The 12,308-nt window shown below is 43.5% G+C and overlaps 1 protein-coding gene across 1 annotated transcript in view; it reads right to left on the bottom strand.

The window, feature by feature from the left end:
• The window catches only part of DOCK5 (dedicator of cytokinesis 5), a 68,833-nt gene that overhangs the window by 16,348 nt on the left and 40,177 nt on the right, over positions 1-12,308 (bottom strand). The window contains exons 25-38 of the mRNA XM_062617017.1: positions 11,796-11,902; positions 11,230-11,366; positions 10,423-10,518; positions 9,672-9,770; positions 7,113-7,207; positions 6,387-6,465; positions 5,782-5,882; positions 4,687-4,745; positions 4,053-4,207; positions 2,363-2,448; positions 1,669-1,825; positions 1,106-1,146; positions 909-999; positions 200-319 (exon numbers count right to left, since the gene is read on the bottom strand). Coding sequence (XP_062473001.1) covers positions 200-319; positions 909-999; positions 1,106-1,146; positions 1,669-1,825; positions 2,363-2,448; positions 4,053-4,207; positions 4,687-4,745; positions 5,782-5,882; positions 6,387-6,465; positions 7,113-7,207; positions 9,672-9,770; positions 10,423-10,518; positions 11,230-11,366; positions 11,796-11,902 — 1,423 coding nt within the window. The remainder of the gene's footprint in view (positions 1-199; positions 320-908; positions 1,000-1,105; positions 1,147-1,668; positions 1,826-2,362; positions 2,449-4,052; positions 4,208-4,686; positions 4,746-5,781; positions 5,883-6,386; positions 6,466-7,112; positions 7,208-9,671; positions 9,771-10,422; positions 10,519-11,229; positions 11,367-11,795; positions 11,903-12,308) is intronic.

Raw genomic sequence — 12,308 nt, 5'->3', positions numbered from 1 at the left:
CAGAAAAAGAAAGGAAAACACCAGTAGGTTTTTTCTCCTCTGTCCAGTATCTTGAACAGGGTTTTTGGTCCCTATTAAAAAGCCAGCCCTAAGCATCAAAGGCCCATTATGGAACCATGTTTGCTTTTACTGTTGAAACCAGTTTCAGCCAGCTACATGCCCCAAGGCAAGGATTTACGAACACTGCAGAGACACTCACTTTGCCCCTGTCGAAGAAGGAGATAATTTCTTGGTAGAGTTTCTCCTTGAGCTCCTGCTGTGAGTAGACGCAGTAGCTGTCCCTCTGCAGAAGGTGAGCGACGCACGGCTCTTCAGACCACTGGTACAGAAGAGAAAAAGGCAAAGCTGAAAGAACCAGAACATTTTGAGATCAACAAATCCTCGCAGTGGAGAGACTCAGCTTCTGCAGGGATGCTTTCAAGACAAATCCATCAGCAATGCAAAGGGAGAACAAGGAAGTTTTGCAGGTAAATTCTATCTGCAAAACTGGTGTGATTTTGGCTTAAGGTTTTATGCAGAGCACTAACTAGATGTGCATGCTTGATTCACCTGTGGAAGACGCGAAGAGGCTGACAAATCCAAATTAAGACTGCTCAGGCTAATGCTTTTTGCAGTGTTCACACAGAAGTGGAAAAAAACCTCTACTATGACCCCAAACATGGACATTTTCTCTCAGCTCACTACAGCACAAGAGTACAGAACAAATTGATGCTAATAACATCTTTATTTCATCCCTTTAGCTATGTAGTCAGAACATGTGAGAGAAGAAACACAATGAACGCAAGACCCTAGGGAATGCAAACTTACGTTAACAAAACCAGGTGAATTTTGTTTATTCTGAGCTATTTGCACTTCGTTTCAAACCCATACCCTGACAGTGGAAACTGTAACTGGCTTCAGTGTAATACCTGGAGCAGCTCTGCGTGCAGGAGGAGAGTGTATGCTGCCTCTGTGTAGTTCTCACAGTCTGTGTGCAGGTCCCGGAGTTTATAGAGATACCTAAGGAAGCAGAAAGCAGTTGTTGATGTGAAGGACACTGCATCAGTGTACAGGACACCAAGAGAAGGAAAGGCTACACAGAGGTTCCTGGAGGGAAACAGCCTACCTGATATAAATGTCCTCTCGTTTCTTCTCCTTATAAAAATTCTGCCAAAAGAAAGAAGTCAAACTTTCATGCTGTGAAGCACCACGGATGTGTGTGATCGTCTCTAGGTGAGTAACCTAAGCATCAGGTTTAGGCACTTCAAAGATCTTTACTGTCATTTTGCCTACTTTCATCTATCCCTGCAACCACCCCTTTACCATGAGGTGGGGCTACTATCACCTCTAGAAAAGGGGTGAGCCAAAGAGACAAAGTGACTTGTCTGAACTTATACAGGCTCTTTGCAGTGGAATAGGGACTTAAGCCCACATTTCCCAAACTATCAGCCAGCCATCTTTCCTGCCTGTATTTCAGGGCTCCACATTACCATGTAGACAAGGACTTGATTTTGGACTGTATTTCTTTATGTTTTATAGCTGTCAATAGCTGGTAGCCTGATTTGGGCCCATCATTAACCAGAAATGGCATAAAAAATAACTTAAAATCCTACAAAGATACAAAAATCCTTCAGAATCCACAAAAGCCAGGTCAGTAAAGCAGCACTCCAGACCCAGCCTTCCCCATACCAGCACATTGACAGTGCAGCTCATGCGGTTCTCCTTGCTCTCATCATGCATGATGGTCCTGTAGTCCAGCAGGTTCTCCAGGAGGCTGCTCACCAGCAAAGCAAACACTTCTCCAGATGCAGAGAGGTATTTATGCTTCCGACAGTGCTCCAGGAGGCTGCAGAAACACCCAGAGGGACAAAGGGGTAACCTCAGGCAAGGGTTTGAGTGATGGTAAGTAGAACTTCAGTGTAAATCACCTGAACAGGTACTCAGCTACAGGTCAAATACACTCCCTTAAGAGAGACTCTCACAGTGCCGAACAGCACATCACACCCACAGACCTGAGGTACCCAAGTCAGGCAGGTCAAAGTGTGTCTTACTGATCAAAAACCTGGCTTCTACTCTTGGTGTTAAAAGAAGGCTCTGACTCTGCTTTAACTCCAAGCCTCCTGTTCCCAAGCTTTTCCACTTACAAGCTCCCTGACAGTTTGGCACCTGCCTCTGGGCTTTCAGCACCAAGTTCACTGTAGTTGTGCAAGCTGCTGCTCCAGAATAAAAGCACCATTTTAAGGCAATCAGTCTCAGAATACCCACATAGCACTAAGACCACTGTCTCCCTATTCACTGCAGTAATGAATTAGAGGGTTTCTGCACTAGAAAAACAGCCAACTGAGCTGTGAAAAAGGGTCCCCACGTGCTTTGTAAGACTTACAGTTTCTCCAGCAGAATCTTGTACTGTTCATCCCCTCGGCCACCCTCCACTTCCTGGTCCAGCTTGGTTATCAACTCATTTTCAAACTGAAAAGGCAAAAAAACACAGTATAATAGACAGCAGCTCTCAGGAGCGTGGTCTGAGCATTAGCAATGCTTGTGGCTGGTGGCTCTGAACCGCCCCACCATCAGATGCTGGTGTTACAAGCCTAGCTAGAAGACGCTTTCATTGCTGGACCACACTAAAATTGGTAAGAAAGCAAGACGAGATTGGACCAAAGAAATGCAGTCCTCCCTCTCTCATCCTACAGTCACCAGGAAGTCATGCTCTGGGGTAACTCTTCCTCTTCTCCCCCACCATTAACAGTTCAGTTTTGCTAGGATGGAGAAGCATTCTAGCAGCCAGCTTACAGCACAGTCATTCCCTCACCCTACAGAAACTGAACTACCACCATCAGTTAAGGGCAAGTCACAACTCCTCACCCATCAAAAACACTTGTAACTGCTAATTAAAGCAACTCCTCATGATGCAAGAACCAAGTCCTGTGTGATTATCTGTCTAGCCATGAAGGTATGCCCTGTTATGTGCAAGCAGTCAAGTACATAGTCCCAGTTGTAGCTGTAGCTAGTACAGAAATAGCACTGGAATGGAAAATCCATGCCACACGCATCCTGCTTCCTTCTACTGATCCCAAAAACCCCCAAGACCCTGGGGCCAACCACATCAGAGACAGATGACCCCGAGGGAAGAAAGATCCCATATGCACACTGAAGCTGGGGTCTAAGCCAGTGTGAGGGTGGTGCTTAGGGAGATGCACATCACATTTGACAAGAGTCTGAAATGCCAAGGTGGCTGCCTTTTGGATTGATGGCTTCTACCCATCTCCAGGGAGAAGACCGTCTACAGCAGAACTACAGTGTCCCCTGCCTGCCAGTTGAGATGTTAATGTGTGATATCCCCAGAGGAAAGCTCTAAGAATAAGTCCTTCGGAACTGCAGTGAAAGCTTAACCTCAGGACAAAAGTGAAGCTCCTCTTTTTCCTTCCTTACTTTCTGGGGCTTTCTCAGTAACAATAAAAGGTAACTTCTGGAGAAATCAGCACAGGGCTGGAACTCAGGGATCCAGGTCCTGTTGCCTGCTCTGTCCTTTTACTTGTGTATCCTCAAGCAAATTGTGTCTGTCCTTTGTACCCCTCTTCTCCTTTCCAGAATGATGGCATCAGTATTCATAAATGTGCTGTCAAATCTGAAGTCAATGAGTCAGGACACAAGCAACTACATAGTCCTAACATTGGCCCGTCCAGCCATTTTCTGCAGAGAAGTAAACTTACATTTACTACCAAAGGTCTGTCTTGGGGGCATTCATACTGTTATTATAAATAGAAATAGACATTATCTTTTAGAGTACTCTCTTAGGGGCTTCAAATTGCTTCACAATGTAGATGTGGGCATTCACACATCTGCAAATGCAGAAAGCTATGGAAAACAGGAATTCACTCATTATCCAAGTCATGCAAAGGTAGTCAGGGACAGAAGAGTCCCGACTCCTACAAACCACAGGAACCTCCCAAAGCGTTTGGCACGAGGCTTGTTTTGTGTGGGGTTTTTGTACTGGGTTTCTTTTTGTTTAAATGCTCTCTTCTCCTCGCCCAGTGCAGAACATCTGCACTGAAAACACCAGGCTCCCTTACCATATGGAAGTTTCCGTTCCCACTGAAGTTGAACTCGCACTGCATCATATCAAAGAAGATAGGAATGGTGGCTTTCCGTAGCTCAGGCTCTGGGACCAGGGTTACCTCCAGGATCGGGCCTACCATTGCTGGAATGAACTTTATTTTGTGGGGACCTGCAAGAACATCAAAGGCAGACACATGTTAATGGCAGGATTTGGATATTCAAATGTTTAAGCACATTATTCCCATACAGTAAAGCCCATAAACCACAGACATTCTACTTGGAAGGTGTATTTTATGTGGATAATGGCTACTTAAGGTAGAATCAACATGTACAGCTCTAAAATTCAGGAGCAGTCCAAGGAAATAACTGAACTGAGCTGTGTGCAGTGCTGCACATCACAAAGGCTCTCTGGAAAATCATACTCTTGTCATTCATATGGCAGCACATCCTTTAAAGGGAAGCTAAGAAATTCTCTCAGCAGCTTCTGCAAGCTATTCACAGAGAAAGGAAAGAGATTTTGTGTGCTGGAACAGCTGAACCTTCAGTGTATCTCCCCACACTGAACATGAGCAGCTTTCATAAAGTAATAAAGGATGTGAAACATAGCTTGGGAGCTTGGATAAAGACAATTCTTCAGCTGGAACTCACCTAGGTTATACCACATATCCCTTATTTTGAAGCCAATTTCTTTCCTCATGTCCCCATACCTAGAAAAAAGTGTTAGAAAGAAAAAGCTGAAAGAGGCCTGAACACTGAAATTACCTTTCAAAGCTGCTGAAGAAATGAATGGCAAACCCAAAGATCTATTACCCTCTCCTTAAAACCAACAGCACACACAAACCTGAATATGCTGAATAGCAAGGGGTCTCACAGACTGTCTTCCCTACTAAAGGTCTACCAAGGAGGTCCTCATTATTACAGACCTTTTGTTAGATGTTCACCTCATCCTTTTAATTCCTTACCCTGCCCGGCACTAATGCACAGGGAAAGAGAATGGCCATGTGCCAACGTGACAGAAGACTGCAGAGTCCCCGAGAGCAGAACAAAGCTGCAGCCCTGCTGCTTCGTGCAATTCTACTGAGACTTCTGTTGTATTTCATGGTTTTCCCTAAAGCCTTAACTGCTGTTATCGAGTCAGTGCAAGAATATTGAATTACCAGGCATCCTAAAGCTGTCATTACTGCAGACAAAAGATGGCAAACATTAACTGTGTATGCCCTAGCAAAATTCCATGTCAAGTCTACAAAGACATTTAGGCAATTGATTCCAGCTAAATGCAGAAGGAACAGCTGCTCGGTGTCTTTGTGAATTTGGCCAAGTTACTAAAAATGACTCCTTTTGGGTTGATGAATGACTCTGAAGTGCTCTTCTTCCAAAATAGAAAAAGCAAAGAGAGGGGACTAAGAAGCTGCAGAGCTTTTAGGATTCTTCTTACCCACCTTCTGTAATGGAGGAGGAATTGCACAAGGCATTGCTTTGGGAACTATGGCAAGACTTTTACTGCAGCCCTTACAGTGAAAGGATCTTTTGGCAAGGTGCTGAAGTTCAGCTCAAACAACTTAGGATCTGCCTGACCACACTGATATCCACAACGTAAAGACTTGATACCTGTCCTAGTCACACCTCCTCCCTTACCATCATTCATTAATCAAGTACTTCTACAACACTCTTCATCTCATTGTAAGGTTGTATGGGTACGTCTGGAATGGTACCAACGAAGCAACTTTGTGCATGGAAACTCACTTCTTGATAATTTTGTTGCGTTTGGCTTGCGAGAAGGTCTCCAGCTGGAGGGATTCATGAGTGAGAAAGGCCACTGCCAGATGGAAATAGTTGTTCCAGAGCTGTGGAAGAGAAACAAGTCTAAAAGAGGAGAAGACAAAGGAAAAGCAACAACCAGCTACGACACAGCTACACAGCCCCAGATGCTGTAGTGTTCACGAGGAAGGGTACCCACAGTGAGCTGGCAGATGAGTGTGTTCCCAGCCATCAGCACACAGCATCTTCAAATTTCTCACTCCTTTTAGCTTGCACTTGCCAACTAAAGGCAGTGACAGTGGTATCCCCATACAATATTTTTTCTTAACTAGTCAGGCACAAATCAGCTATAGTCAGCACAAGGCTAAACTTGACCTTGGAAAGCCTGCAGCAGTTGCACCTGCTTGCAACTTATTGCTGCACTAACCACAGTTCTGTCATTCAGAGCTGCTTTGCATTCTCCTGCTTCGCTGTGAAAGACTACAGACATCTGCCATCTCTACATATCTCTTAACAGGGGGGTTTATTTGTTCCTCCTGCCTTTCAGGATCAGGGTCCGTAAGAAAATCCAGACACAATGGCACTATTACCTGGAGTTCAAAACTGGTTTGATCCAGAAAGAAACGGTTGAGTACAGAGGTAAACTGGTTCACTGCCCGCAGGAAAACCCTGGAAGAGATAAAAACATCAAGTAAAAGGTGGCTAACATTGGAGCTGGGGGTTTAGGTCTCCTACATGTAAGCTCAGGAGACAAGAACAGATGCTTGCTGCTGTCTCGTGGGTAGCAGGTTTGGGCCATGCTTTGCTACCCAGCACAGCAGACAGCGAGCCAAAGCCATTCAAATTGTACAGATTTAGCAGGAGAATGACTCACAAAAGGCTAAACGAAGCCCACAGCAGAGGGCAGAAGTGAATCTGAGCAGTTCAAGTTCACAGGTAGCACACTAAACCCTAGACCACCCATGTCCAACTCTAGCTTTATGTTTCCCATGTGATTCCCCTAGAATCGAAACCAAAAAAGGCTTCTCTGGTTTATGTTGTGCTCTTCAGCAGGTAAGTGACTGCCTGAAAGACTGCATGGTTTTCATTGTGTGCCTTTGGGCAGGAGAAGAAAGAGCTCCAGTTCCAGCAACAGAAATGGCAGTGCAGGCACTGCAATTAACTGAAATCTGATTTAGAACACCCTGAAAGCGTTAAAGACAATAAGGCTTTGTGACCCCAGGGACTCACAAGCCTGCTCGGGTGAGTCCCCCTCCATTCAGAAGCAGAAAGGCTCCAAAGCAGTAACAAGACTTAAAACAGAAGCAACTCGGTACCTGCTCTGCATCATATTCATGACCATCCAGTCAGCTGCATAGACATTTTTTCCAATCAGATCCTTAAACATAATGAATGTTTCCATCAGGAAGTCCTGTTGGAAAAACAAAACCCACAGCCCATCAAGTTGAACACAGTAATCTTTTATCCACAGGAAAACACAGGGAAATGCAGATGTTTCAATTGTGTTGATGAACAACTGCACTGATTAGCCATCAATGCACTGTACCTCCTAAGAAGGATCTCTTATTGTGCGGGTATATCCCAATAACCAAATTATTTCTGACATCTCATCCATTCAATTACAGAAGGAGGAATAATTCCACAGAACATGTTGAGCTGTTTAATTAAATCTGTCTTTACTGTTTTGCATTAAGCTGTGTTGTAGGGAGTTCTGGTGCACAAGTCGGATTAAAAAGCAAAACCAGTATTCAAGGACTTGTTTCCAAATGGCTGAAGGAGGACAGTACAACAGCCCTACACAGTATCTTCCACAAAGATGGAAATTAGAATGTAATTTCCCTTCCCAATTACCTTTTCTGGTCCAGTTTAAGAAGGATCATTTAAACAAGGTAGAGAACACGCAGTCAGACACATAGTTTAGGACATTACTGGAGGAAAAGACTTGTTGCACAAACACTAAAGTGCTCCAAACACAGCTATATCCCACCTTAAGAGCTGGGCAAGGCAAGGTTGAATTGCAGAGTAAGAAAAAAGGAAAAGGAAAAAGAAGAGAGATAAGCAAAAGGAGGTAATATCAACAGTATTGACCTCTATATTGTGGTCTCTACAGATATAAATGGTACCTATGAGCATATAAATGGATTCTGTACTCTATAAAGACATAAGCATTCAAAACTGAGAGGGCCACAAAGAAGGTCAGATGAGACATCACCACCTTGCAAAGAACATCAGGAAAATCGATCAATCAATCAATCCATCTGTTGAGCCAAAAAGCTTTCTCTAGAGAATAGCAAATGACATCGATGTGGAGAGAGAAATGGGCATTTGGTGCTGCCTCAGTAAAAATCCTTTAGGCACTATTAAATCAGAGCTTGATGGAAAGCTTTGGACCTGACATGGGGCACCTTGAAGGCATGAATTAACTTCTAACAGTGTTAAACCAACCAAGTAACGATGCCCTGGCAGGGCTGAGAACACCAGAGCAAACTCGAACCAGCAATAACAACAAAACCAAACCCAATTATTGCAGTAAAGCCAAACGCAACGTTCTGTTGGTGTTCACAACCACTGCACCCCACAAACAGGGGCCTGCTTCGGAAGATGTAAGGATTTCACACTTCAGGAAGCACTCGTCTAACCTTGCACTGGATTTCAGTTATGACGGTCTCCTACCCAAAACTGCTCTTCAGGAGAAGGAAAAGCTCTGAACTGAGGCCAAATCAACGTGTAATTTATTTTGATTCTGCCTTGAGTCCACCTTTATCAAAGTCCACAAAGGATCTGACTTCCTAGCACCCTTCCTCCTCAGACACAGCGCTCCTACAGGCCCCCACTGAAAACCTTCTCACCCATTTTCTTCATGAACACTAAGAGAACTCCTAAATCAACTTGGTTTTGTCTGTTCTTCCTCCACAAAAAATTACTTGGGTAACAGAACAAGCCAGTCTAAAACTGGATGATGAGTACTCTACAGACAACGCAGCCGAGCGGCCTTTTAGATGCAGAAGTGATAAAATGTGTGTCCTGTAGGTGGCTATGTTGCCCAACAGATTGCAATTCCAACTGCACAGGGAAACAGATCACCTTGCTATTCAAAATGAATGGCAAACACTTTCTTGTGGGTTTTGATCTGGCTTTTACAGGAAGAACACAACTCCAGGCCCTTCCTCAGCCCGTTTTTCAATAAGCAAGCACCACTAAGCTGCACAACAAGGAGTAAGGGGACAAAGAAGCCAGAACAGTTGCTGTGTCATGCTTCAGAGACTTGCATAAATACTGGGTTTAGCTCTTGTTCTGGGCAGGCTGAAGTAAAAGCTGGACACAGCTGTTAATTCTAAGGGCTTCCAGAAACATAAAAACTGAATGTCTCACCTGGTATCATACTGAAAGTCTTTGGGGACATGAATTGGACAGTTTTCAACACAAAGGGAACTATTTGCATTGCTGCCCACTAAAGCAAGACTAAAGCATTTCATTAAAATCTAGAGGAGCAGAAAGAATTAGGTGAAGAGAAGAGGACCAAAGAGATACAGTGAGTGCAAGAGAGGGTGAAATGGTTTTCCTCTTCCATCTTCATTCACTTTTCTGGTTCCTAACTTCTTACTTGCACAGACTTAAATAGTCATTAAAGATGTTTTTACTCAATGCTACAAATGCTGTTCTCAGGCTGTACTGAGCCAGCAGCATTCACTGTATATACCCAGCAGGGTGATGTCAATGCACCCTCAGTGGCTGAGGCACTAGGCACCCGTAAGTCATTGCTGATGAATTCAGTATAATCACTCCAAACTGAGCACAATAACTTGAAATGACCTTTCAGAAACAGAGTGTAATGCTTTATAAACTGAGCTAATTCCCCAGCCAGGCTGACTTACAATAATGTCCTGCCTGGTTTTGAAAGTATTGATGTAATGGCTGTAATGGAAGTCATCCATCTGCCTCAGGATGGCTGTCATGCAGGCCACAAAAATACCCTGGAATAGGAAAAGAAAAACATTTGATTATTTACACTTCATTGTATCTTAAGGGCCTTTTCCAACCTAAATGATTCTATGATTTTCAGATTTACTATGTCCAACTGTAATTCTCATGGCTGACATTGGGAATAGCATTAACTTGACCTTAGAGTTATTAAAAATAAAACATTGTTATATATGCCCAACTCTTAACTTTTCTGTCTCTCTGTAGATGAAGCACAGAGCAAATTAGAACATACCAACTTGCTTATATGTTCTAAGATGCCACATAGTGGTCAGAAAGGTCCCTTAGAGATGCTTCATTTAATCCTATTCAGCCAAGGTGACAAAACAGCATTTTTTTCAGCAGTGATTCCTTGTGTATTAGAAACTGCACTGAAACCAAATTCTTTGTGCACAAGGGCCCAAATGAACTTGAAATCACAGCTGACTGTGACTCACTTCAGTCTGCTGCTGGAGTAGGACAATGTGTATCCTAATACCTGGTCTCAGAAAACCACCAAAAGCCATGTTTTAGTGGCACAGAAGCCCTGCAGGAAATGGAAAGATGATCTCATAAACCACTGCTACACGCCGAAATCTCCCAGGAGAATAAATTCCACTACAACAAATGGTAAAGTAATAAGTGAAGCAAGTAAAAGGCTCTCACTATGTGTGGAGACTGTCTGCTCATTCCAATCACTGTGCGGTTTATTCTCCTCAGCAGGCGTTCCATGATCAGCTGGATGTGGACAGCAGTGGGCCCCTGGGGACAGTCAGTGAGGAAAAGCTGAGACAATTCTTAATGTACACTCTTCTATGTTGCCCTGACAGTGGTTAACTGTTATTAGAGGACGCATAAAAGGAGATCTGAGAACACAGAAGCAATCAATTTGAATACTGTACGTATACACTTGGTGGAGAGCTAGCATAACTGATCTATAGCAGCTTCATTAGTTCATCCTGGCAGAGCTAAACCGAAGCTGGTGCTTTGCTCTGGCTTTGTTTCCTCTTCATTTCAAACTACTCTTTTCATAGCAACTTTGAATCCATTTCCATGACCAATGTGAGGTGTAACTGTGTTCTCCTGACTGAATAATGGTCCTTGTCCCTATTGCATTGCAAAATCCAAGTATTTTTACAGTTTCCTCCAAATAGTTCAACAAGCCACCAAAATACCCAGGAATAACATTCTGGTTCCTAGAAAGGAAAGTAATTGCTTTTTGTACTGTATGATACTCATTAATTCAACTTTTCATGGCTCCTTCCCAGACACAGCTACTTTATGTGCAAAGAGATTCAAGGAACTCTACAGCAATGCAACCCAATTTCTGCAAACATCAGCAATTTGGCAGCTCCTTAGAATTCTTCAGAAAACTTGGTAACTCTTCAAAGCATAAGCTGAGAACACTTCTTTGCCATAACTTCTCAAAAGAAGAATTAACCTTCATTCGCACCCTTGACAGTTGATGCTCACCACATCTTTCCGATCCAGGACTTCAAGGACATTGCTGAGTAGCTGTGAGCAGGCCTCATGGTCAGGCTTGTTTGAGTTGTCATCCAACTGGCCACTTAGCTGATCTATTAGGAGCGGCAGAAGAGCATCTCTGCACTCTAAAAAATGAAACAGAGCACCACATCTTGTTGGTCTCAGTATACCTGGGTACCACACAGTAGCTTTCTGCTCATAACTTTATCTTGAACACCAAAATATGCTTAAATCTGCATGAGTTACCACTAACAAACTAGAGAGAGTAAAATAAAACCTGTAACAATACGTATTGCATCAAACAGCACACTCAGGCCTTCTGCCTCCTTCTAAATCAAGAGACTGCATTAGGATCATATAGTACAGGGCACTGTATAAAGACTGAACAGCAAAAAAGGTTTTGGCCGTTCCATGGAAAAGAGCATGTCTAAAGGTGGATTTAACAGCAGACTACAGCTGCTGACCCATATAAAGGACACTGGAACCTGAAAGACATTTTTGGTTTTATGGGTACATGGCCCCAGGCAGAATCCAGACTCTGATTTGCTACTTACCAGCCTGTTTGAAGAGATCACTCTCGACTATTTTGGTCATGCAGTTCAGCTTCTGTCGAACCAACTGGTTGTCAGGAATACTCTGGATAAACTTGCTGAAGAGGACACTAGTGTGCAAACCACAAAGCAAGCAGATGGTCACTGTTTTCACCAAGCTGATACCATCCTACACTTGCTCTGTCCTGCACCTCAGCAAGTTGTTTTGTCACTGTGTGGGTACGTTACCTGCAAGTGAGCTCCAGACAAATTACTATGGAACCCAATCTTTTGCAGGCTTAAACCTCCTAAAATGAAGCTTGCATCCATTAGAAATGAAAGCAGAATTGTGCAAAGCTTTAGCAGACCACTGCTGAACTGCTGAAACTTGAAACACTGCTATATACAACAGCAAAAGCACATCCTTCCAGATGCCCCTTTCATCAAGAGTGATGACTCATTTCAATCTGAGATTCCATTAAATTAAATTCCATGTACATTTGCTGTTTGTCCTACTGTTTAGGAGCAAATTATTTG

This window comes from Pezoporus occidentalis, unplaced genomic scaffold (genome assembly GCF_034315485.1).
Source record: "Pezoporus occidentalis ecotype Australia unplaced genomic scaffold, CSIRO_AGI_Poc_V1 ctg191, whole genome shotgun sequence".
In the NCBI taxonomy this organism is placed as follows: domain Eukaryota; kingdom Metazoa; phylum Chordata; class Aves; order Psittaciformes; family Psittacidae; genus Pezoporus; species Pezoporus occidentalis.
Note: the sequence above shows the minus strand (reverse complement) of the source record. Positions and strands in the feature narration are given on the sequence as shown.